Source organism: Corylus avellana, chromosome 5 (genome assembly GCF_965113065.1).
Source record: "Corylus avellana chromosome 5, dhCorAvel1.hap1.2, whole genome shotgun sequence".
Taxonomy (NCBI): domain Eukaryota; kingdom Viridiplantae; phylum Streptophyta; class Magnoliopsida; order Fagales; family Betulaceae; genus Corylus; species Corylus avellana.
Genome location: NC_142494.1, coordinates 7106655 through 7133520, shown reverse-complemented (window position 1 = coordinate 7133520; position 26866 = coordinate 7106655). Strand labels below are relative to the sequence as shown.

The following is a 26866-nucleotide window of genomic DNA, read 5'->3' as shown; positions in this document are numbered from 1 at the left end:
AGTGAAGAAAGCAATGCGGAGCGGGCTGTAAAAAGTTAAAGTAGCTCTTCACTTCAAAGCCATGACTGCATGATGGGGTCCACAATCAAGGCTCTGACTGCAAGGTTCCTTATGCATATTTACTTCAGAAAGCAGCGATATCAAAGTAATGAAGGTATAGATAAAACTGATCATTAAAATTGACAAGCTGAGAGGATACTAGTTTTGATTTCATATTTTCAGAGGATCTGGAAAAGTTGCAACTATATGACTAAGAGTAGTTAGGAAAGCACAATCGTGCAAGAATTTCAATTGCCACAGACAAAAGTTTGCACAATGGATTTTATAATAAAAACTTAAAATCCTCCAATAACTACTACTTAGCGCCTTCCTACTCTCTGGATAAATTTTGAACAAAAAGCATATGAATCCAAGTATTTTCTTTATAAAAACACTGGGAAGTAACTCGTAATAGGATCTCACATATTAATAAGCATATTATACAAGGTGAAAGTTGAGCAGGCATGCAATGATTCTTGGACCAAATGACATCTTCTTCCCCTACAGGTGAAGGGTGGACCTTCATATTCAATCCCATGCATGTGGGTGAGTTGTATTAAACTACCAGAAAGTTGGCCAAGGGCTAGAACCTTCATTTATGGAAAGCAGAGGAGCTTTGAAATGTCTCAGGTAAAGTTAATAATATTTTCTTCTACCTGAATTTAAAAAATGTAAACTATTATCTGTAATTTGAAAAACTGAAAGCTGGAAAATCTACACAATTATTTGGAAAAAAAAAGTGGGGTTCTTCCTGTTCCTCATTATGAGTTTTCCTTTCTCTCGCAACTCAGAGAGGGCAGAACAGTAGATTAAAAAAAAAAAAATTCAGTTCCTATTACACCTTCAAAAACATTGGATTATTTACAGCCTACTGTCATGCACTGTTCATTGGCAAAAGAGGAAGGAAAGCAGTTCGAAGCTGAAGAGTTATTATGAAAAATGGAATTAAGTAGAGAAAAGAATACGTATTTGTTTTATTAGAAACTGGGACGGTAGAACATTTACAAAAACCAAAACCAGATAGCTGTATAACATTCCACTGCCGCATAAGAAAGCATTCTTAGTGATTGTTTCCTAAAGCTGTTCTTTGTAATTCTAGGAGGACAGGAGTACTTCGCTTGGCTCCAATAAAGAAAGGAGGACACATTCATTCTCATCCTTCTAGTAACCAACAGGACTTCAAAAAAAGACACAACAATGGAATGGTAAAAGAAAATAACTCTGAAATCATGTTAAAGAGAGTGCTACCATTAATACCTGTATGCATTCAGTTCCTCAAACAGTTTAATACATTGCTCTTTATCAAGAAATCCACGATTCTGTTAAAGCACAAAAAAGTGACTCAAAAATAAATAAATATTTAATGTCAAAAATTACAAAGGCAACCATATTTAAATGCCGGAGAAATTAAGCTAAATAATCAAATAATCATGATGCCAGGAAGGCAAACCTCCAATATTTTCCAAGCAAGAACATATGAGATTTTCTATATCACTCTAAACAATTCATCAAACACTTGACGCAAATAATGAATTATCCACTCCCAAGGAGGCATTCACACCAATTTTTTCTTCCATCTTTTTTGTTAGATATTTTTGTCAAATATGTAATTGGCCTTTTTCAGTGATCAAAACATTTTAATTGCATTCCACATGTAATTTGGCATCTCCAGGCGCAGTAGGAGCACTTTGCAGCAGTTTTAGGAGAGGTCAGTGTTGTCCGTTCGTCCTCCACCAGAGGCTACTGTCCACGGGTTAAAACACTGATATAGAATGCTCAGAATCCAATCTCCACCGTTCACAATGAGGATTCACGTGTCTTGAACATCCCTGTAAAGTTTCAGCTCAATCGGACCACAAACGCATATCGATCGGAACTGTTGATCAAGACTGGATGGAATTTCCAGAATAAGAGACACATTGGAGCAGTGTTGGGGAAGCCAGTGCGCAGGCCATCCGGACGGACACAAGGCTGTCCGGACGGACGAAGCTTTGAGGAAGCAGCCGATCAGTCAACGACATTGAAAAAGTTGTCCAACATATTTAATGCAGTGTTCGGTGCAGTTAATGCAGGCCATCCGGAAGGAGGAAGCTTCCATGCCAAAAATGTCAAACCGCGTTGAAAAATCTGGCCGACACATTTATTGTTCTCCGTGTCCGGAGGGAGTTTCCATGCCAAAAATGTCAAACCAAGTTGAAAAATCTGGCCGACACATTTATTGTTCTCCGGGAGACACAGCGCTGCAGCATTCACTGCTAGGCCGTCCGGACGGAACCTTATTGCCATCCGGACAGATTCAAGTCCAAAGCGCATTGAATTTTTCTCCAACAAATTTAATGCTCCCCGGGAATCACTGATCGGTGCCATAAATGCTAGTCCATCCGAACGGCCTCTCAGCCCGTCCAGACGGCCTATGGTCAAAAGTCAGCATTGCGCATTCAAAACTCGCCAGTTTGTCAAAAAGCTTTCCACATGTCGCTGCCGCATCGTCCGGACGGCCAGTCAGAAACAGCATTTATTGCATGCTGATTTGGCACTCGATTCTGCCTATAAATTGAGCACTCTGCAGCTCATTTGAATCAGGAAAAACAGAGGTCAGAACACGAAATTGAGAGAAAAATCTTAAGTGTTTGAGTGAAGTTTTTCGTGGGTGCTAAGAGAGGTTTTATGTAGTGAGCTTAGTCTCTATACTCTCTTAGAGTTGTGCTGTAAATTCATTTCAGCTACTTTTGTTTGTAAATGGTTAAGGTAACTTGCAGCTTGTCAAAGGTTCTGGCAAGGGAAATCGATAGAAGGGGTACCAGAGGTTCTGGGGAGGACTACCGCGGTAGTCGGGCAAGAAGGGTCACTTGTCTAGACGGTGTTTGTGTCAACTACAAAGGTTTTGTAAGTGTGAGCAACTTGTATTTCCTCCTTTTATAGTAAACAATTTCTTGGGTCCGCTGCCCCGGAGTGGTTTTTCCTTTAAGAGGTTCTTCTTGGTTTCCACTTCATCACCAAAAATACTTGAGTCATTTGCTTTATTGCTGTTAGAAAAATATATTGTATGGGTATTTTGGTCTTTGTACTCTATGTTGGTTAATATATATATATATATATATATATATATATATATATATATGCAGTATGAGGGGAGTGTGGCTGTGTGATGATTGACAGCCTACTCTATTCCATTATTCTATTCTGTCCAATATACAAGACTACATGGTATCAGAGCAGTAACAATTCTCTCGTACACGCTCCATATTTTCCATTTTTTTTTTCTTCTCTTTTCTCAAAAAATAAAAAAAACAATTGAATACAGGATTCTGGTTGGGCTTCATGCCCATGAACGGGGGTAGATGGCGTCGATATCATCGTCCTTAGGGGTGTGATGTCGTCGTCATCGCCGCCGTCAAGCTTTTCGTCGTCTGTGTTGGGGTGTGCGATCTGTCAGGAAGTATGAGTGTGGGTCTCGACGTGGTCTGTGCTGGTTGGTGACGCACAAGGTGGCCGGCGTACATGGTGGTCATCGGGAAAAAAATTTCTTAAGAGTTGAAAAACAAAAACACAAAAAAAAGGTTACTTTTTGTCATCGATTCATTTTGTGGGTTCAGTTTTGGTATTTTCGGAGTGGTCTGCTGCTTTTGGTGAGTGTGGACCGTCTCCAGCGAAGCTCCAGCGAGGCTCCGGCGAAGTTTTTTTTTTTTTTGCCGTATTTACACTGGTTCCTCTCTCTTTCTCACTATTTTACTGATTGGCATTGGTTGAGCTGGTTTTTGCCATTTTCCAGCATTGTTGCAGTGTTGAATTGGGGTCTTTCAATTAGTTTTGATGGTTGTTCTCCTACTTATTTGTTGTGTTACTGTGGTGGAGTCTTTGCTCCTTTGTTGATTGATATTATGGCTCCTTTGTCGATCTACTTACCCACTGCCAAGGACATTTGGATCATCTCAGTCACATGTACTCTGGAACTGGGAAAATCACTCGGATTTATGAAGTGTGTAAACAATATTTTGGGCTTGAACAAGGTACTCAAACTGTGGATGAGTATTACAACCATGTTGTGGCCATTTGTGATTAAAGAAACTTGTACCAACCACTCTCTACGGACTTGAAGAAAATGGAAAAGCAACGTCAAGATGTGGATGTGGTTCGGTTCCTTCTTGGTTTGAAAATCGAGTTTGAGTCGGTTCGTGCGCAGATTTTGGGTGGTTCTGACCTTCCCTCACTTCCAGAAGTCTTTTCTCGGATTCAACGTGCTACTCTCACTGACCATGGCTCTCAGATGAGTTCTGAGCGTACTGGTGAGCGCCTTGCTTTTGTTGCTACCTGTGGCAATTTTGGTGGGTATCGTGGTGGTCGAGGAGGTCGTGGTGTTCGTGGTGGCCATGACTCTCGAGGCGGTGGTCGACCTGGTAGTCGTGAGCATCGCAAATGTACTCATTGTGGCCGTCCTAATCATTCGGTGAATTCTTGTTGGGATTTACATGGCAAACCACCCAGTTTTGCCAATCAGGCTGTTTCTTTCGAGGATTCTCCAGCTATTTCTGGACCACCTGCTAGTTCAAGTTCTACTCCGGATTATGATCTTATCTCCATTCTGAAAGATGAGTATGCTCAATTTTTGGCTCATAAGCGGGCCACCTCCACTTCCACTGCTACTCTTGCTCAGTCAGGTACTGCATCTCACTGTCTCTTATCCTCCACTCGCGACCCATGGATTATTGATTCCGGTGCCAATGAACATATGACTGGTTCATCTACTTCTCTCTTTGATTATCATCCTGTTACTGCACCCCACAGTGTCACTCTCGCTAATGGTTCCCTTTCTATTGTAGCCGGCTCTGGCCATACACATCTGAGTCCAGATATTGAGTGGTTGGAGTTTTATATGTTCCCGGTTTTCCGTTTACTTTATTATCCATTAGTAAAATTACCAAAGCTCTTAACTGTTCTGTTAGTTTTTATCCTTCTTTCTGCATTTTTCAGGATCTCAAGACGCGGAGGATGATTGTTAGTGGGCATGAAGTTGGTGGCCTATATTATCTGGATCTCTCACCTTCATTTCCCTCTCGTGCTTTGCAGTCATCAAGTTCGGCTCTTCAGTGGCATTGTCACCTTGGTCATCCTTCCCTTCCTGCGTTGAAGCATCAAGTCCCAAGTCTCTGTCATGAGTTGTCTGTGTCGTGCGAAGCGTGTCAGCTTGGCAAACACCATCGTGTTTCTTTTCCGTCAAGAGTTGTTAGTCGAGTTTCTCGTCCTTTTGAGTTAGTTCATTCTGATGTATGGGGTCCTATGAAGATCGAGTCCAATAAATTTCATTATTTTGTAACATTCATGGATGATTTTTCCCGTATGACTTGGTTATTTTTAATGAAAAATCGTTCCGAGTTATTTTCTGTCTTCCAAATGTTTCGTAATATGATTAAGACTCAATTTTCTCAAAAAACTCGTATCTTGCGTTCTGATAATGCCAAAGAATACACATCTAGTTCTTTTGCCACTTATTTGTCTGATAAAGGCATTATCCATCAAACCTCATGTGCTCACACTCCACAACAAAATGGTGTGGCTGAACGTAAGAATCCTCATTTATTGGATGTTGCACGTTGTCTCTTGTTTCATATGCATGTGCCCAAACATTTTTGGAGTGAGGCAGTCCTCACTGCTTGTTATCTCATTAATCGGATGCCCTCCTCGGTCTTAGATGGTGTTTCTCCTCATTCACTCTTGTACTCTTCTTCACCTCTGTTTGCCTTACCACTAAAGATCTTTGGGTGTGTTTGTTATGTTCATAACTTGGGTCCTGACTATGATAAACTTGATCCTCGCTCTACTAAATGTGTCTTCCTTGGTTATTCCACAACTCATAAAAGATATCGTTGTTATAGTTCTGTTCTTCGTCGCTACTTTACTAGCGCTGATGTCACATTTGTTGAGTCTCTTGCCTATTTTCCTGTTGATGCGTCTTTCGAAGTGTCTACCCTTGAGCCCAATGTCACGTCTGTTCGGCTGCCTGTTCCATATCTCTTTGAGTCTGTCGTGTTGCCTCCATGCTCTTTTGCTCCTCTCCAGGTTTATACACGTAGGCCACGTCCATTAGCTCCTGCACCTCCACCATCATCCATCCCGTCTTCAGATCCGCTGTCACCTGCATCTGATTCCTTGCCCATTACCCTAAGAAAAGGTACACATTCTTGCACTATTGCACATCCTATCAGTCAATTTGTATCTACTAGTTCTTTGTCTCCTTTCTATTCTTGCTTTATTTCCCATCTTTCTATTGTTTCCACCCCAAAGACAGTGCATGATGCTTTATCTGACTCTGGTTGGAGGCAAGCTATGGAATTGGAAATGAAGGCCTTGCATCAAAATGGTACGCGGGAGCTTGTTTGATTACCACCTACTAAGAAGCCTGTTGGTTGCAAATGGGTTTACACGGTTAAGTTTAATCCTGATGGTTCAGTTGAACGGTTGAAAGCTCGTTTGGTTGCTAAGGGTTATACACAAACATATGGTATTGATTATGATGAGACATTTTCTCCAGTTGCCAAAATCTCCTCCGTCCGTATTCTTATTTCTTTGGCTTCTAATTTGGCTTGGCCCTTATTTCAATTGGATGTCAAAAATGCCTTTTTACATGGGGATCTGCACGAGGAAGTTTATATGGAGCAACCACCTGGGTTTGTTGCTCAGGGGGAGTATCAGGGTTGTGTCTGTAAATTAAAAAAGGTTTTGTACGGTCTCAAGCAATCTCCACGGGCATAGTTTGGGAAGTTCTCAGCGGCAGTTATGGAGTTTGGTCTTCAGCAATGTCAGACAGATCATTCAGTATTTCACTTGCATACAAGTGCTGGTCATATTCTCCTTGTGGTATATGTGGATGACATCGTGATTACAAGTAATGATTCAGGAGGCATTGCTCGGTTGAAATTGTTTTTACAACAGAAGTTTCAAACAAAAGATTTGTGAAAACTAAGATATTTTTTGGGGATTGAAGTTGCTAGATCCCAAACAGGTATCAATTTATCCCAAAGAAAATATGTACTTGATTTGTTAGAAGAGACGGGTCTTCTGAGTGCTCGTCCTATTGACACTCTAATGGATCCTAATCAAAAATTAGTAAAAGATGAAGGGGGATTGTTTGAAGATCCTGGTAGGTATCGTCGCTTAGTTGGAAAGTTGAATTACCTGACCATTGACCAGACATCTCATATGGAGTTGGTGTTGTCAGTCAGTTTTTGGAGGCTCCTAGGGTTTCACATTGGGAAGCTGTTACTCGTATTATTCGATATTTGAAAAGAGCTCCTGGCCTTGAGATATTGTATAGACCGAATTGACACCTTCGGGTAGAAGGGTTTACTGATGCAGATTGGGCTGGTTCTCCCTCAGATAGGCGATCTACTACAGGATATTGTACTTTCTTGGGTGGTAATCTAGTAACTTGGAAAAGTAAGAAACAGACGGTGGTAGCACGGTCCAGTGCCGAGGCAGAATACAGGGCAATGTCTAACACTACTAGTGAATTGACATGGTTACAACTCTTTCTCCAAGAGATCGGATTTGCCACTCCTACTCCTATCCCATTATTTTGTGATAATCAAGCTGCAATACATACTGCATCTAATTCTGTCTTTCATGAAAGAACCAAGCATATTGAGGTTGACTGTCACTTTGTTCGAGATAAGATACTCAATGGCGATATATCTACACTGTTCGTGAAGTCTGGAGATCAGTTAGCTGATATGTTTACAAAACCCTTGTGTCGGAAGCAGTTAGAGTTTATTTGTTCCAAGCTGGACTTATATGATATATATGCTCCATCTTGAGGGGGAGTGTTAGAATAATATATTGTATGGGTATTTTGGTCTTTGTACTCTATGTTGGTTCATATATATATGCAGTATGAGGGGAGTGTGGCTGTGTGATGATTGACAGCCTACTCTATTCCATTATTCTATTCTGTCCAATATACAAGACTACAATTGCTTCACATATTTTTGGTGCTTGACTGTTTGCATGTGGTTAATTTTAATCCCGCATTATTTGTGATATACACCTATTCACCCCCCTAGGTGTATTTGGAGTCTGTTTATTTACTTTCATTTTTGTTTTAACTAGATTTTTTCAGAAACACTCCCAAAGTTCGATCAACTAAAAAGTTGACACCTTGATTTTTGGTGCAAATCCAAAATTCAACTTTATAGCTATAACAGCTGATCGAGTACTCTGTCACCATTAAGTTAACATTCATTCAGTTTTCACAAGCATTTACTATCTTATAGTGAACTAAACTCACCTAAAAAGACTACACCAAAGTAATGAACTTTTAGTTGCCCTGGCAATCATGCCTTTTAGCACTGCATTTATAGTCTAGTCTATTTATGTCCTCTTGGGCATTCCACTTGCCCTTTGCTGCCTTCAACTTAAATAAAAATACTCTTCTATACCAATGCATTCATAACTCTTGACTGCATATGATAAGATATCTTTAAATGTGTCCCTCATCATATCCTTAATCTACACTTTATCCCAACAGAGCAGATGGTGCTTTGAAATCCCAATCACAAATGTTGAGGTACATAGAGAATCAGCAAGGACACCAATAGAGCAAGAGGCTATTGAGAGTTCGAATAAACTGTCTAAAACAAGAAAAAATTGTATTCCACCTTCAGCATTAGTGTGTATGTGAGCGTGAAACATTGTTGGCCCACTTCCCAATAGTGTAAGTTTTTGAGACTGATGGTTCCATGGAATTAGAATCTAGTTGTCTTGAAGTCCTTAGTTCAAGTCTTGGTGAGCCCTTTCCAATTATTTGATTCAGTTCTACACATGCAAGGCTTACCCATTTAGTTCACTGTTGACAGGCTAATGCTCGTAAGGATTCATGTGTTTGTGAGATCTAGAGATTCCTTCCTAATAGCTTAAGTTCTTAGAGCCAATCATTCTCCAACACCACTCGTTAACATTACAGAAATCATGTATAACCCAAGCCCCTGAACACTATGATGCAGGTGGTTTTGTTAAAGCTGTAGGATCGAAGTTCTTCTCTCTTGTGTCAAACAAAGATCATTTCTCTCTGGAGTCTAGAAGCAAAAATGCCCTTCAAGATATAACGAGTACTATTAACATAAGGTTGTCTAAAATTAAAAACCAAGTTTAGAAAAGAAAAATTGAATGACAGGTACAAGGGAGAAATATATCCTTCATGAGGAGTAGATCAAGAATATAATCAAAGATTGTTGCAGAAGCATGCTAAGAGGAGAGTTAACCGGTCAGTGACCACCATACTTACATGTGTATCTATGAGATTAAAAGCTTTCTCCAACATTCTTCTCCTCATAGAGTCCATCTCAGAAATTTGTTTGGCAAGCTACAACAAACAGATGTAAACATGTCCATTTATGTACTTTTTAAGAACAAAGAAGCAACTAAACATAGTCATATCTGAAACATTAGTAAACAATAATATGGCAGCAGTTGAATTGAATAGATGAACACAGATAAAATAGTTGCATCTTATTCTTCATGCTTACAAGAGCAGCTTCGAAGATGAAGTGAACAATACCTGACTTTTGAAGCTGTCGTATACAACAGCAAGAATCAAACTGGTGACAAAGTAGACCCCCAATAGCACATAGAGAACAAAAAACAGAGAATACCATCGCGAAGCCCTTAAAAAAGACAGTATGAAGAAACATTAGATCAAGGTTTATATGTCATCAATAGAAATTTCAAGACTCCAAAAAACAGAAATATCAATGAAGATATATCATGGTTCTAGCGACAATGCATGAGGAAACAACAGAAATGTGAAAACAAAAGGAAAAACAAAAAACAAATAAAAGGAAAGAGAAAGTAAAAGCTATAGTAAACTTCAAGAGAAATGCTAATTCACTAGAAGTACTTCTAAAAAAGACAAAGGGCAGGCATATTACAGAAAGCCTTCTGTTTTTTTGAAGAGAAAAGGCATATCCTGAGTTTACCATAATAAGACAGGATTCACCTCAAGGTTCCTAAACAGTTCTGATGTAGATTGTTGACTTACTAATTATCCCTCCTGCTGACCCGTCTCATCTTACATATGCATTGGTCATTCTACTCCTCGTACCATATTTAATGAATCTTGTAATCATAAAAGGCCAAAAAGGTAACAAGACAAGTATATGACACATCCCAAAGAAGGCTAAAATTCTAAAATTAAAAGGACTAAAAATTCCAGAAAAAAGAGTAAAAAGGATACTGCACAATGCAGACAACCAATCAAAAAAAAAATAAAAAATCTCAGTGACAAAAGTTTAAGCTTATACCCAGATACCAAGATACCGCACCTGCGGGGAGAGGGAGAGAGAGCTAGCTTATCAAATAGATAGATTGTAACGCCCCGGTTTTTCTTGGGCGTTACATAGATACTCTCAAAAGTCTGGCTATTCCCTACTTTCGAAATAGCCTACTCTGGCTATTCCCTACTTTCGAAGTAGCCTACTTAGGAAAATGTGGAAATAGCTTTCCGGATCATTCTATTTTAAAACACCCTTTATTATATGGAAAACAAAAAAGGGTAAAGTATAACCAGTGCAATCCTCAAGGTGATTAGATCATGACACAGCCAATTTTACCTCACAAAGAGAAAATTTGTTACAATATTATACTATTATTCTTACAGGAAGAAATGTATTAATTACGTGAGCAATATAGCTTATTGGCTAGCATATCTAATAATTCAATACAAGTGGTGCAACTTCAAGATGTTTTCACAAACCTGAAATAACATTATAATCAAAAACAGCAAACACCTAGAAAATTCAGAACCATTTTAAGATCATATAATTTTACAAGGCTAAATTCTTTAAGGAAAAAAATGACTGCAACATCCTAAAATCTAATCTTTTGGAAACTTAGATTGTGTACGATAATATTCAACATTAATATCAAGGCTCATTGTTTAATGCCCGAATGACAACCACATGAATAACATGTACGTCAAAAGATAACACATGGGGAATGAATTAATTTTTTTTTGGGTCCCCAAAAAAATAAAAAAGTTTTCTGGATAAACCATTTTTAGAGCTAGGGTATTTTTGGAAATTTGATTCAATTCCAATGAGAAAATTTGGTCATTCCTGTGTTGTCACTAAACGAAAGAATATGAATGGTCATTATGTTCCAGCTTCTTGTATTCCTAATCATACTCATTGCTATTCCTAAGGATTCATCATTGTACCAAACGTGCTCTTAGAGTTATTGGGACAAATGCTTACTAACGCTCTTTGGAGCTGAATCTGTAATTCCATATCCAAGTTCCTATTTGAAAAATCCAACCATCCATAAACATGTTTCACAACAAATTACAAACAAGATAACTTTGGAAATCCTAATGAAGTTCTGAAAAGCTAAAGATCCTGCACAAGTCAAACAGTTGCATCATCACAAACAGAAAGCACATGGAAGACCCACGTACAATTGAACCTAAAAACAGGTTTGTGTTTTATCATTCCTACCACAATAGAACTAATCAAAGGTTTAACAGCTTCAAAATGAGTATGAAATACTTTCATGCAAAGATTGTATAAATGGACGATTCTCAGTTTACCAGCGGCAAGCTGGAAATTGAGCACCACTGGAAAGATTAATAAAAAGAATTATAAAAAAATAAAAGAAGCATCTTAATCACATCTCAAGCTCCCACTTACTTGTACGCAGGAATCCAGACATCTGGATTGTTGGATGTGGTGAACAGAATAAACATCTGATACAGAGTGATTCCATATGAAGTAAATAATGTTTTCCCCTGTTCGGTATCTTCAAACATGACATAGGCTATCCAACTGGAAAACAGAAGAAACAAAAGGCCTAAAGCCTGCAATTGAAGAAAATCCATCAGCATTAAGCACAAAAGGTAAAAGCATAATGTAATATGTATTTTCACAACTAAACAATGGATTTAGTGGAACAGATGCAATGAAGGTGTTGTCAGTCAGATACGATATATATATTTAGCCATAATTAGTCTCTCTAGTTATGGTATATTTTTGTATTATAGCTAGCTATAGTATCTTGTAACTAATTGGTAGATTTTAGTTGCCTTATTTGTTCTCCTAAATTGCTGTAATCGCTGAGATACAGCCTGTAATTAGCTAGACAATTCCTATATAATATGAGAAACCCTCACATTGAGAGGTATTCAGTACAATTGACATGGTATCAAAGCCATCATCTAAATTAGGGTTATTTTCAATTACTTGTTGAGGGGCGTAGGAATTGTCAAGCTTGGGTTGGGACTGGGTTGTTTTTTTTTTGTGGCGGTCGATAACTTTAGGGGAGTTGTCGATCATTCTGGTGGGTTCTAAACTGCTATTCGGCAGTTTCTTGGTTTGTGGAGAATCCTAGGTGGTTGTCGGCAGGTTCTGTGCAGTCTTGGAGCGTTCCCGGTGATCTGTGGTGGTTGTTGGCAGAGTCTGTGCAGACGTGGGCTTTCGGCAATCTGTGGTGTTGTCGATGATCTGGGCTGTCGGAGGTTTGGCACTGTCGGCAGGTTCAGGTGTGGCTGATTTTATTTTGGTGTGGTGCGGTGAGGCAGACTTAGGCTTGCGGGGATCTGGGCTGTCGGAATTTTGGTGCTGCTGGCAGGTTTAGGTGTGGTGCAGTGAGCGTGGTGTAGCTGCTGCAGGTTCTGTTGTGGTGTAGCTGCTGCAGGTTCTAGTGTGGTGGACTGAGCTGCGGATCTATGGGCTTGTGGACTGCTGCAGGTTGCTCTTTGGTGTGTTTGGGCCTGTGGACTGTGCTTGTGGACTGCTGCAGGTTGCTGTTTGGTGAGCTTTGGGCTTGCTGTCCAACAAATCTGGTGGGCCTGTTATTCCTTTATCAGGTTTTATCATTTCTGATTCTATTTTGGTTTCATCATGTCTTCTAGCGAGTCTTTCGGGGTCCGTTTTACTGGAAAAAATTGTTCTACTTGGGAATTCCAGTTTCAATTGTTTGTTATGGGAAAAGAGTTGTGGGGCCATATTGACGGTAGTGATCTAGCCCCTACGGAACCAAAGGAGTTGGCTAAATGGAAGGTCAAAGATGCACGTGTGATGTCGTGGATCTTAGGGTCTATCGATCCTCTTATTGTGCTCAATCTAAGACCCTATAAGTCTGCAAAGACTATGTGGGAGTATTTGTTGAAGGTTTATCACCAGGATAATACCGCACGTCGTTTTCAGTTGGAATATGAGATTGCTAATTACACTCAAGGCAATCTCTCCATTCAGGAGTATTTTTCTGGTTTTCAGAATTTGTGGGGAGAATTTTCTGATATGATTTATGCGAAGATACCTGCTGCATCTATCTCTGCTATTCAGGCTGTTCATGAGCAAAGCAAGAGAGATCAATTCTTGATGAAATTGCGCCCTGAATTTGAGGTTACTCGCTCAAATTTAATGAACCGCGATCCTTCTCCATCTTTGGATGTTTGTTTTGGAGAATTACTTCGTGAGAAGTAACGTCTTCTCACACAGGCTACGTTCCAGCACGATTCCAACCCAAATCAAGTGGCCTATGCAGCCTATGGGAAAGGGAAGGGCAAGGATATGCGCAAGGTCCAGTGTTTCAGCTGCAAGGAGTATGGTCATATTGCCGCCAATTGTGCAAAGAAATCTTGCAATTACTATAAGAAACAAGGCCACTTTATCAAAGAATGTCCCATTCGGCCTCAGAATCGCCAAGCTACCACCTATCAAGCTACAATGAACACCTCTTCCGCTCCAGTGATGTCCTCAGCGTCTTCTTCTGCGGCCGGATCGTCTGTTCTTACTCCTGAAATGGTCCAGCAGATGATTATGTCAGCCTTTTCCGCCTTAGGGCTCCAAGGTAATGGTACTACTCCGTATACGTCTTGGCTTATTGATTCTGCTGCATCCAATCATATGACCAGATCATCTGATACTCTTTGCAATGTTCGTCCATATCTTGGTTCATCTCATATTCAAGTAGCTAATGGGAGTCATTTAGCTATTAATGAAGTAGGAGATATCAATCCTTCATTCCGAGATGTTTATGTGTCTCCTGGACTTTCTAATAATCTAATTTCAGTTGGCCAGTTAGTTGAAAAAAACTGTGATGTCCATTTCTCTCATGATGGTTGTCTTGTGCAGGATCAGGTGTCGGGGAAGATACTCGCGAAGGGGCCTAAAGTTGGCAGACTATTTCCATTGCACTTTTCAATTCCTAGTTGTTTATCTTTGGCTTGTATGACAGTTAACACTCCAAAACGAAGTATGGCACAAACGTTTGGGTCATCCAAACTCTGTTATTTTGTCTCATAAGTTAAATTCAGGTTTGTTAGACAATAAAGAACGAGTTTCTAAAAATTTGTCATTTGACTGTTCTGTCTGCAAACTTGGTAAGAGTAAGACACTTTCCTTTTTTTCTCATGGTAGTCATGCTACAAAATGCTTTGATATTGTGCATAGTGATGTATGGGGCATTTCTCCTGTAATTTCTCATGCTCGATATAAATATTTTGTGACATTCATAGATGATTTCAGTCGATATACTTGGGTCTATTTTCTTCGGGCTAAATCTGAGGTCCTGTCTGTTTTTAAGACCTTTGTAGCATATATTGAGAATCAATTTTCTACAGATATTAAGATTTTGAGGTCTGATTCTGGTGGAGAATACATGTCCCACGAATTTCATGATTTCTTACACCACAAAGGAATTGTCTCTGCGCTCTTGTCCTTATACTCCTCAGCAAAATGGGGTGGCGGAAGGAAAGAACCGACATCTCTTGGATGTTGTTCGCACCTTATTGCTTGAGTCATCCGTTCCGTCTAAATTTTGGGTTGAGGCATTATCTACTGCAGTTTACTTAATTAATAGACTGCCCTCTCAGGTCTTGAATTTTGATTCTCCTTACTATCGTTTGTATCATCAGCATCCTAGCTATCTTAATCTGCATAATTTTGGATGTGTTTGTTTTGTTCATTTACCTTCTCATGAACGTCACAAACTCTCTACTCAAGTCTGATAAATGTGCATTTATGGGTTATAGTATTTCGCACAAGGGTTATGTTTGCTATGATTCTTGTTCTGACAAATTTCGTATATCTCGTAATGTTGTTTTCTTTGAGAATCAATGTTTCTTTTCTACACATGTTGAGTCATTGTCTGAAATTAGTATTCTACCATGTTTTGATGAATTGACTCCTCTCCCTGAACGGTTCAAACCTGGAATTGTGTATACTCGACGTCTACCAACTTTGCCCCTTCCCGAGACTGACCCTTCACCCGAACCTGTTCTGACAACTTCTCCAGAGATTGATTTGTTATCCAAGACAGGTCCGATCAGTTCTCCCACGCCTCCTGAGCCTGGTCCTCGACGATCTGCCCGAGTATCACGTCCTCCTGATCGGTATGGTTTTTCTCACACTTCTTTTAATGCTACTTTGTCTTCTATTTCTATCCCTACATGTTTTTTCGAGGCCATTAAACATGAATGTTGGCGAAAAGCGATGGATGAGGAACTTCAGGCTCTCCAGGACAATCAAACATGGGAGGTGGTTCCTTGTCCTTCTAATGTTAAAGCCATCAGTTGTAAATGGGTTTACTCAATTAAACTCCGCTCTGATGAGACTTTGGATCGGTATAAGGCACGATTAGTTGTTCTTGGGAATAGACAAGAATATGGGGTGGACTATGAGGAGACATTTGCTCCGGTAGCAAAGATGACCACAGTGCGTACGGTTATTTCTATTGCTGCCTCCCAAGGCTGGCCGCTTCACCAGATGGATGTAAAAAATGCTTTTCTTCATAGTGATCTCAAAGAGGATATTTACATGATTCCTCCTCCGGGTTTGTTTTCTTCTCCATCTGGAGCTGTGTGTAAGTTAAAGCGGTCTCTCTATGGCTTAAAACAGGCTCCCCGGGCATGGTTTGAAAAATTCAGGTCTACGCTGCTTCGCTTCTCCTTTGTCCAAAGCCAATATGACTCCTCTTTGTTTTTTTGCAAGACTCCGACTGGTCTCGTTCTTTTACTTGTGTATGTGGATGATATTGTCATTACTGGCACTGACTCCAGTTTGATTGGCCAGCTCAAGCAGAATCTTCAGGCTTCTTTTCATATGAAAGACCTTGGTCCTCTTACGTATTTTTTGGGGTTGGAGGTACATACCAATTCTTTAGGTATATTCTTGAATCAACACAAATATACCCAGGACTTGATTCGCCTGGCTGGTCTTCAAGATTCTTCTTCGGTGGATACTCCTATGGAGGTTAATGTGAAATTTCGAAATGAGGAGGGTGATCTTCTTTCTGATCCTACTATGTTCCGACAGTTGGTAGGCAGCTTGAACTATTTGACTATTACTCGGCCTGATATTTCCTTCGTTGTCTAGCAAGTTAGCCAATTTATGTAAACTCCACGCCATCTTTATTTAGCTGCGGTTCGTCGTATCATTCGCTATCTTCGAGGGTCACCTAGCCGTGGGTTGTTCTTTCCAACTGGCTCTCCTCTTCGCCTTGTTGCTTATAGTGATGCGGATTGGGCCGGATGTCCTGATACTCAGCGGTCTGTCACGGATTGATGTATGTTTCTTGGTGATTCTTTGATTTCTTGGAAGAGTAAGAAACAAGCTCGCGTTTCTAAATCATCTACTGAATCCGAATACCGGGCAATGTCTGCTGCTTGTTCTGAGATTGTCTGGCTTCGTGGGCTTCTGGTTGAGCTTGGTTTTTCTCAATCTGATTCTACTCCTCTCCATGCAGATAATACTAGTGCCATTCAAATAGCTGCTAATCCTGTTTACCATGAACGTACGAAGCATATTGAGGTAGACTGTCATTCTATTCGGGAAGCTTTGGACACTCGTGTTATATCTCTTCCTTATGTTTCCACTGATCTCCAGATAGCTGACGTATTCACGAAGGCCATGACACGACAGCGTCATCAGTTCCTTGTGGGCAAATTGATGCTTCTTGATCAACCAGCATCAATTTGAGGGGGGATGTCAATCAGATACGATATATATATTTAGCCATAATTAGTCTCTCTAGTTATGGTATATTTTTGTATTATAGCTATAGTATCTTGTAATTAGTAAGTAGATTTTATATGCCTTATTTGTTCTTCTAAATTGCTGTAATCGCTAAGATACAGCCTGTAATTAGCTAGACAACTCCTATATAATATGAGAAACCCTCACATTGAGAGGTATTCAGTACAATTGACAGGTGTACCATCCCTAGAGTTACATACCAAAAAAGAGACATTTTCTTATAAGAAAGAGGAGAACCTCAAGTACTAAGCAGGTGTAAGAAGAGTCTCCTAAATACTTACAAGCTAAGGCTTAAGATTTCTAAAAATATACTACAGGGAAGTCTTGCCAATAGCAATTGACCACTCATATGGTCAGTCGCAAAAATAAAGATTTTGGCACAACCATATACAACTCAATACCATTGAATGTACGATTATTTCTTTCTCTGCAAACCATGATATTGTTGATATTTAGAAACTATAAAGATTGCAAACTCAGCAACAGCATAGATAAAGGTAAAAATAATAAGATGGTAAACATACCAAGACATTTAAGTATGTGCCAAGCATTCCAGCTAGGATGAAGATGGTCGCTCGTAATTCCCTAAGACCAAAGTAGAATGAGAAAACATCAAACTAGTTTAACAAAAATTGTTTAACAGAAAAAGTACAATGTAAGAATGCATGTGCATCACAATGTAATACGTATCTACAATGATTATGCGAGTTCTGGTCCCCAGAACTTTATCATCACGAATGGTTTACAGGTGACTTAATCAATCTTCAGGCCCTTGGCACATCAAGACTTAATTTAGGCCTCCGAACATGTATCAAAGCCTACTTTTAGTTGGGCACACCTTAGGGAAATGGGAAGATTATGTTTTCCCCACACTATTAATACTGTTTGTATATCCCGACCCAAACTGAATAAAGTTTCCTAATAATAGGGTTCAAGTATGGGGCATGATGATGATACAGGGAAAAGTTCCAATTTATTTCACCCTAGCAAGATAGTTGTTTGCCCTGGATTGATAACTGAAAACTTTATTCATGAGTACCAAAGAAATAAACTACCTTGAAGTGAAGATGCAGATATAAAATGTTCAACAAGTTCCATTTTGTAGATATTTCAGTTCAACAGAATTATTTCATTTTTCTGAATTGCAATTTCAAAAGTTCTGTCCTCTCAACTTTAAAGATATGATCAATAATTTCTTGTGCATATTCCAACAAATAAATGGACGGTTGTGCCAGCCTTCAGTTTGCACCTTGCTGTCAATCTTAATTGACACCTCACATGCATAGATATTCTAAGCAAAATTGGTCTTTATATAATGCATCTTTGGCATATAATTCCTATTTGTCCTCTATAACCTTCCACCATAATAACTCATCCTTCATTTAACTGCCCCAGGTCTCCTCAAATAGAACTGAATTCAATTGAAGACCAGGGATGAAAAGGTCCTATTGTTCTTTTTGATAAGCAATAAAAATTTTATTAGAAAAGAAAGGATCAAGTACAAAATGGGAAAACACTAAGTTCCCTAAGGAAATTACAACCAAAAATTCCAAAAAAAAAAAAAAAAAATGTAGGAAAGAATCACAATGAATACCTCCTTTAATCCATGTTGTAGGATTTGCATGGGAAGAAACTAGAGAAAGAGAAGGCCAACTTCGAATCTTTCTCTGGTTTCTTATATATTGTAAAATTCAATACAATGACCAAAACACCCTTGTAACAAATCCCTGTCACCAACATATTCTTTTAACCATTACAAGCTCTTCAAACACTCCCCTCAAGCTAGAGCATATATATCATATAAACCCAGCTTGAAACAAATAAACTCTAACCACTTTCAACACAAGGATTTTGTAAACATGCTAGCTAACTGGTCTTCAGACTTCACGAATTGTGTAGATATATCTCCTCTGAGTATCTTATCTTGACTAAAATGACAATGAACCTCAATATGCTTGGTCCTTTCATGAAAAAATGGGTTAGATGCAATATGTAGAGCAGCCTAGTTATCTCAAAACAATCTGAGAGGAGTAGGAGGTGAGAATCCAAATTTCTAGAGAAAATGTTGTAACCACGTCAACTCACTTGCAGTATGAGACATTGCCATGTAATCTACTTCAACACTAGACCATGAAACTACTTTTGTTTCTTACTTTTCTAAAAGACCAAATAATCGCCTAAGAATGTACAATATCCTGTAGTAGATTGTTTATCTAAGGGAGAACCTGCCCAATCTGTACCAGTAAAACTTTTCTACCCTAAGATGTTCGTTTGGTCTATACAATATCCAAGACCAAGGGCTCTCTTCAAATACCGAATAATACGAGTAACAGCTTCCCAATATGAAGCCCTAGGAGCCTCCAAGAACTGACTAACAACAGTAATTGCATATGAGATATCTAGACTGGTAATAGTAAGACAATTCAACTTTCCAACTAGGCGACAATACCTGCCAGGATCTTCAAATAATTCCCCCTCATCCTTTAATAATTTTTTATTAGCATCTAATCTAATCTCACAAGGATCTTTGAAATGGATTTTTAGCGATTTTACGTAAGCTTTGCATAGTGATATGTACAACTATTTTTCTAACAATTTCCTACATACTACAAAGTGGAACGGCTTCCAAAACCACACTACTCACACCATTACGAGAACTCCCTTTCCAACACACTAACATCTCCATAATCCATTGCACCCCATCATAGAGAGATAAAGTAATGACCACAACTAACATGCGACAATGCCAACCTTTCAATCACAAAGAATGCCAATTTTAGCACAAGAAAAATTCAATTTGTTTAGAAATCATCTCACATCAATAATGCTCACTTATACTTTTCAAAAAAAATAATGCTCACTTATAAGGATAAATAGTAATTGTATGATCCCAATTGAACTCTCTAAAATTATTATAAGTCTTAACTAATTGGAAGAAAAATTTTATTTGTTATCCCATGCAACCACTACTACATGTGAACAGTATGACTTGATGAATCAGAGCACTTCCTTGGACAACATACAATGCTAATCAAATCATCTGAGGTTCACTTTAAATGCAGAGCATAAGCACAAAGTAAGTTCTTTGATTACCCTACCTCAACACTCAAACTTTTGGAAGACATGTGAAGGGAAATCCTTTAAGTAATTGCATGCTCATAGAATTCTTAATGATGCACTTCTATTTCAAATTGACACTTTTGCTAGTGTACCGAGTTACTGACAAACTAAGTGACTCCCTACAAGACCGTGGAAGGTTGTTTGATAGTACTCATGTGAAAAGGTATATTACTTGTTAAAAGATTAATTAAATGATTAAATTCATAATTTTCTATTAGTTTAAGCTTTTGAAATAACCGGTAATTTAATATGATATCAGAGCAAAGGTCCTAAGTTTAAACATTGTCTCTATCATTCACCTTACATTTCAATTAAATGTTCCATGTGTTAAGCCACACTAATTGAAACCCACACGCGAGGAAACTCTTAGAATATTAATTAAATGATTAAATTTATCATTTTCTATTTGGGACAACTGATGATTTAACATTACTAAAAATTGCTACATCCTTCATGGTTAAGGAAATTTGAATTGTAGCATATTAACATATTGGTTAGGAAAAGTTCTACAAGGTTCCTACTTGTTCTAGGGTTTTCCAGAGCCTATTAATAGTACGGGTGTTATAGAATCAGCCTAGTGATAAATAAAAGCTGAAGAGTTTTGAAAAAGTTTCTCGTCTTTCTTTGTCTCCTCTCCTCTTCCCTCTCCTCTTATATATTTATCATAGACACGGAAGTTGCATTGTTCTGTCCTACTCTCATTTTCATTCTAATATCTCTTTCTTATTCTCCAACTCTCTGTCTTTTCTCACCATGAAAAAATATATATTTTTTTTTTTTGTAGATCTAGTGTTTTAACTGCAATTATTACGTTTCAAAGCATAAGTTTATAAGATAAACATCTGCCCAATCAGTGTGCATGCCTATGATTATTTGAGTCTAAATTCTAGACACACACACATGGGTAGTTCAAATGAAAAAGAAAATTTTGTTTTATCACCCATTACCTGAAGTTCAGCATGAAAAGCACAACTCTGATATATGGGGCAATTCTGAGAGGAAGATAATCAAAGGCCACTGGTGACAAATATAGAGCATAAACCAGTATATCAGCAACCAAAATTAACAGGCAAGTCACCTGAAAAGCCGACAAAAGAATTGTTACGATCAGACAAGAGGAACAAATTATCATGACATTACACTTTCAGAGGATAAATCAGAATTTGTTAGCCTGGTTTTTTCTTTATACCAGATTTTTCTTTTCCTTCTCTGGCTCATATACAAAAGTCTCAACGTATGAATTGCACTCTGAACTGAAAGATCATATAATTTGTAAGATACACTGTTTCTTATCTTTATGAATCCTGTTGATCATTTTATTCTTGATGCTGCTGTAGCTTCTGGTGCTTTAAAAAGAATTCAGACATCTGTGGTAACACACTCTAGGAGGCTCCATTTACTTTCTGTGAAGGATATTTCATTACTTACAACCACATTCCCTTTTCAACAAATTATTCATCTCTATCTCTGCACAGCCTAGAATCCTAGACAATTCTTTTAGGCAATTTTCTAAGCCATAAAAAACTCAACTGCATACAGGTTTTTCATATACTGAAGGCACATTCAGGCTGTCTTACATGATCAATACTTTTACCTTGATTAAACCAACTCCTAATCGGAACGCTTTCTATAAATCCACTTGCTAACCTTCTCCTTTTTCAGACTGCATTTCATGAGTTCAACATCAAGTAAAGAAATAAGTTTTTTTTTTTTTTTTTATAAGTAATGTTGTATATATCAAAAAGCAGAGGAGCGCAACCCTAGTACACAGGCAAAGATGAACCATCTTCCACATGACAACACTCCAAGAGCAACCCCCCGTCCACCAGCAGGCAAACAAATCCATCACGCGATCATAACCCAAGACAAACCAAAGCGACTAAAGATGGCATTTCATAAGGCACTGGTGACCTCACAATGGAGGAGAAGATGATCAAAGGACTCCTCGTTCAATTTACACAAGCAGCACCTATTAACCACGATGAGATATCTTTTCCTAAGGTTGTCCATAGTAAGAATTTTCCATAGAGTCACCGGCCAAGCAAAAAAAAACCACTTTCAAGGGAGCCTTGGTCCGCCAAACACTCTTCCAAGGGAAATGAAGATTTTCTTTACAAGCTAGGATCTTGTAAAAGGATCTAACATCAACGTTCCCTTTGCAAGACGGGGGGGACCCACCAAATCATGTCCTCCCCTTCTCTTCTCACTCTATGGGAATACAACAAGGTATAGAAGGAGGCTAGAGCATCCACTTCCCAATCGTGAGCCAAGCCAAAAAAGGTACATTCTACTGAAGGGAGCCACTCGAACAGTCCATGTTAACTGCAACAGTCGCATCCTTCACACAAGCAATGTTATATAAAACTGAAAACGCTTCCTTGAGACTCGACTCACCACACCACACATCAAACCGAAATCTGATCTTGGACCCATCTCCCGGTTCAAATCTACTATGACTCGAAAACAGCCTACACCCTCTTCTAATATACTTCCAAAGCCCCCACCCCATGCGACCCTGAGGGATCAATAGAGCACCATCTGCCCCAATCATAATTGAATTTGGCTTCCACCACAACTTTCCACCAAGCCTCTCTCTCATGCACATAACGCCACATCCACTTCCCTAAAAGGGCTCTATTGAACAATCTCAAGTTCTGAATCCTTAAACCACCCTTATAAATAGGAGAGCAAACCTTGGGCCAACTAATCAGGTGATATTTAAATTCTTCACCTATCCCACCCATAAAAAATCTTGTTGGAGCTTCTCTATACGATTTTCCATAGAAGCGGGAATGGGAAAGAGAGACATGAAATATGTAGGTAAGTTGGAAAAAGTACTCTTTATGAGGGTAACCCTACCAGCCTTGGATAGATACATCATTTTCCAACTAGCCAACCGACGCTCAATCTTTTCCACAATGCCATCCCAAATAGACTTAGCCTTAAAGCAAGCCCCAGAGAGAGACCAAGATACTTCAAAGGCAAAGAGGACGTCCCGCAACCTATAATGCCAGCCAGCTCATCCACATTATCCACATTTCCCACTTGAACCAAAACTAACTTGGCCATATTCACCTTCAAACTAGAAACAGCTTCAAAACATACAAATAGAATAACACACGCTTCTAAGAAGCGAAGGTGATCAGAGATGGCCCCACAGAATACCAAATAATCATCCGCAAACAACAAAGAGAAATATTAATTATCTCGGAAAGTCTAGACCCCACAGAGAAGCCTAAGAGAAAACAATTGTCAATAGTAGCAATGATCATTCTACTTAAAGCCTCCATGACAATAACAAACAGAAAAAGAGGCAGAGGATCGCCCCGCCTCACCCCACGAGAGCTACTCAAGAAGCCGGATGGAATGCCATTAAACGGAGAAGCGCAACCACAAAATGCAATGCACTATCCAAGAGCATCATTTCTCCCCAAAACTGCACCTTCTCAGCAAATACAACAACTTCCAATTGATGTGATCATAGGCTTTCTCCATATCCGGCTTGCAAAGATCCCCTGGTTCACCAGACTTGATATGGCTATCCAAGCATTTGTTAGCAATAAGAACTGAATCCAGAATTTGCCTACCTTTAACAAAAGTGTTCTGAGGCTTTGAGATAATCTTCTCCACTATCCTTCTCATTCTATTGGCAAGAGCTTTAGTAATGATCTTCGAATCTCGCTTTGTTAAGAGACTCCACATTACCAAACACCTGCTTGTTCCACCTTTTAATATCAACCTTTAAGGCCTTCAGTTTTTGGGCCAAGATGAAGCTAGGAAAACCTTGAAAACGATAATACAACCACCAATGCCTCATCCTATCCACAAACCCATCGCCACATATTCTCAAACTTGAAAGGTCTTTTACCCCAACACACCCCCCCCCCCCCCCCCCCCCCCCTTGAAATCTAGTAGAATAGGGAAATGATCGAAGCACAATCTAGGAACCCTCTTCTTAAGCATACCAAGATACTTGGCTTCCCAATCCAGAAACACGATGAAATAGACAAGTAAACAACCCCCCAGCTAGGGGAAGATCCATAAAACCCTTCTCTGAAATAAAGTCCGAGAACTCTATTATTGCGGGACTAAGAGGAGCAACCCCCGATCTTTTGCACGGAAAACGAATGACATTGAAATCACCACCAATGCACGAAGGCAAATCCCACCAACTAATAAGACCAGCCAATTCCTCCTAAAGGGACCTTCTGACATTATCAAGATTAGGACCATATTTCACCACAAAAGCCCAAGCCAAATCATCCACGACATTTCGAAAAGAACAGGCGACAACAAACTCCCCCATACAAACCTCAATCTTCTTCACCACCCTCCTATCCCACATCAACAAAATACCACATGAGGCCCTCTAAAAGCAACATAACACCACTCGGCATGATGACAACAACCCCACAAGCTTCTCATGATACTGCTAGAAATAATCTCCATTTTAGTTTCCTGCTAGCAAATGATGTCCGCCTTCCACTGCCTTAGAAGATTCCTGACTCTCAGGCGCTTACCACCCTCATTTAACCCTCTAATGTTCCACGATAGCAACTTAGGCTTCATAAATAATCTCTTTGAGCCCTCCCCTTTTTCTTCTATAAGTAAAGATCTTATTTAAAGAGGGTATACCCTGGTGCATGCGAACTATACAAGTGAAACCCAAAAAAGTTCGACAACAGTGTCTTAAGGTGCAAAATGGTCACTCAAGAAGCACCATGCACATTTAAAAAATGCATCCAAAATAAGAATATGAAGATGAATAAGTGGAAATACAAGGATGAGGTTAAGTCAGCCAAGATAATATGGACATGGTCATGAACCAACCAAGAGCTAGGCGCATTTCTATTCAAGCTAAAGGTACATAAGAATATAATGACAACCAAAGAGAAAATTGGCTAAAGCAGCATGAAAAGTCAAGTGCATGGTTGATAATCTAAGAACACGACATGAACAAGTAAAGAGGTCAACCCCATGAAAAGCTTTACTTTCTTTACTGAACTTCTCAGCCATGAGTCAATAATTTAAATCCCTAGCATAAGCCATAGACAAAACTATCTAACAAACAAAAAGCCTCTTGGTAGTAAAAACAATAAAAAATAGATGATTTGTCAGTTTTATACTTTTTGGAACGTCAAAAAAAACTATACGATAAAGAAATATGGAAGGAAGTACCTTTAACCAATTAAGAGGATTTCTCCAATAGAGATGGTACCCTTCGTATGAAATTGGAAAGAAAGTATGTATCACAAGTAAGATGAGAGTTATGCCCTGCATAAGAAAGTAGAAACTTATGCAACTTGCAAAAGACTGGCTATCTAATACTACATACCAAGGAAACATGTGGAAAAAGAACAAAGATATGAAAATCTCAACGACAGAGGTGAGAAGCTCACCCTAGAAATCTAGCGACATGTCTAACGTAAAAAACTCTGCAGTTCAAGTCATCCCCACAAGATTGACTCAACATAATTTTGATTAATATTTTGAATTTTTTTTTTTTTCTATTGTTTTAAACCATGAGTGAATACTATCACTAATACTATTTATACTAGCACTTATACTACTAAAATTATATTCAAACTTACGTTCTATATGCAACATATGTCTATAATCATCTTTCTCAATCAAGACCTACTAACAAGTCATTTTCCGATAACATGGTGGGCCTTCTCTATAGCCGAAGACTCATCTGTAGGTGTAGGAGGCTTGGGCTCTAAGCACAAAGTCACATTCCATGCATCCCAGCATAATATCCAGGTTCATTTTCCATGAACTGTAATTAGAACTAAATCCGATAATAATCAAGCTACAAATAGAGGCACCTTGAAAACATCATTAGCAAGCGATCATAGTGTTTAAAAATGATCACCTAACAACCCTAACCCATGATTCAATATCCTTTCCAAGAAACAATCTACCATTATAGTCTGTCTTTTTTTTTTTCTTTTTTAACCAAAACAGACACTCCCCATCAGGGATCAAACTCGAGAGGTTCTGAACAAAAGAGAAAAATTGAGGATTTTGTTCCTTTAAGACAGATGTTTAAACTATCTAAGAAACTTTCTACCAATCATAAAAATCTTTTTTCTTTTTAGGTTTAAATTTCATTTGCAATTGATTTATGGGAGCATGTACAAACTACAAATTGCAGAAAAAAAATTTTATATATATATATATATATATATATATTTGAAGTTTCTTCCCCAAATAACAGCTGCTTAGACAGATGCTAAACTTTTCCTCATTTATTGCCTACTCTTGAGAAACATTCAGCATTTCCTCAAAATCTTGTGAATTAAATATCTAAATCTCATTCCAACCCATAATAAAAAATAAAATAAAATAAAATAAATCTAAATATCTGTAATTTCTTTTTGGAGATACTACTTTAAAATAAATATTGAAATTTTCTATTCAACATGCGCCCCTACTTAATATGTGCCAATTACTTTCTAGCACATGCCCATCATGGTTTGTTTATATAATCTAATATATTTCAACCATGACGATAAATTTATGTCCGAACCACATACTCCAGAGGACAACAAACTCCAATCATGTCAAATTTATCAATTAACCACTTGGAATATGAAGATAGCAAGTCGAGAGAACAAATTCTAAATAGAAGTGGCTTTGTCCTAGTCTCCTAGAAATGGTTCCTTCATTTTATTTGCAGTTCC

General features: G+C 38.7%; 1 protein-coding gene and 2 pseudogenes across 2 annotated transcripts in view; 2 read left to right on the top strand and 1 right to left on the bottom strand.

Moving 5' to 3' along the window:
- The window catches only part of TPC1 (two-pore channel 1), a 49009-nt gene that overhangs the window by 19737 nt on the left and 2406 nt on the right, over positions 1-26866 (bottom strand). For both annotated transcript variants that reach the window (XM_088516369.1, XM_059593216.2), the window contains exons 4-10: positions 25359-25454; positions 21128-21258; positions 17585-17645; positions 11715-11881; positions 9590-9695; positions 9317-9394; positions 1297-1358 (exon numbers count right to left, since the gene is read on the bottom strand). In XM_088516369.1, coding sequence (XP_088372495.1) covers positions 1297-1358; positions 9317-9394; positions 9590-9695; positions 11715-11881; positions 17585-17645; positions 21128-21258; positions 25359-25454 — 701 coding nt within the window. The remainder of the gene's footprint in view (positions 1-1296; positions 1359-9316; positions 9395-9589; positions 9696-11714; positions 11882-17584; positions 17646-21127; positions 21259-25358; positions 25455-26866) is intronic.
- On the top strand, positions 3980-6417 carry LOC148585321 (uncharacterized; annotated as a pseudogene).
- On the top strand, positions 13101-14197 carry LOC148585320 (uncharacterized; annotated as a pseudogene).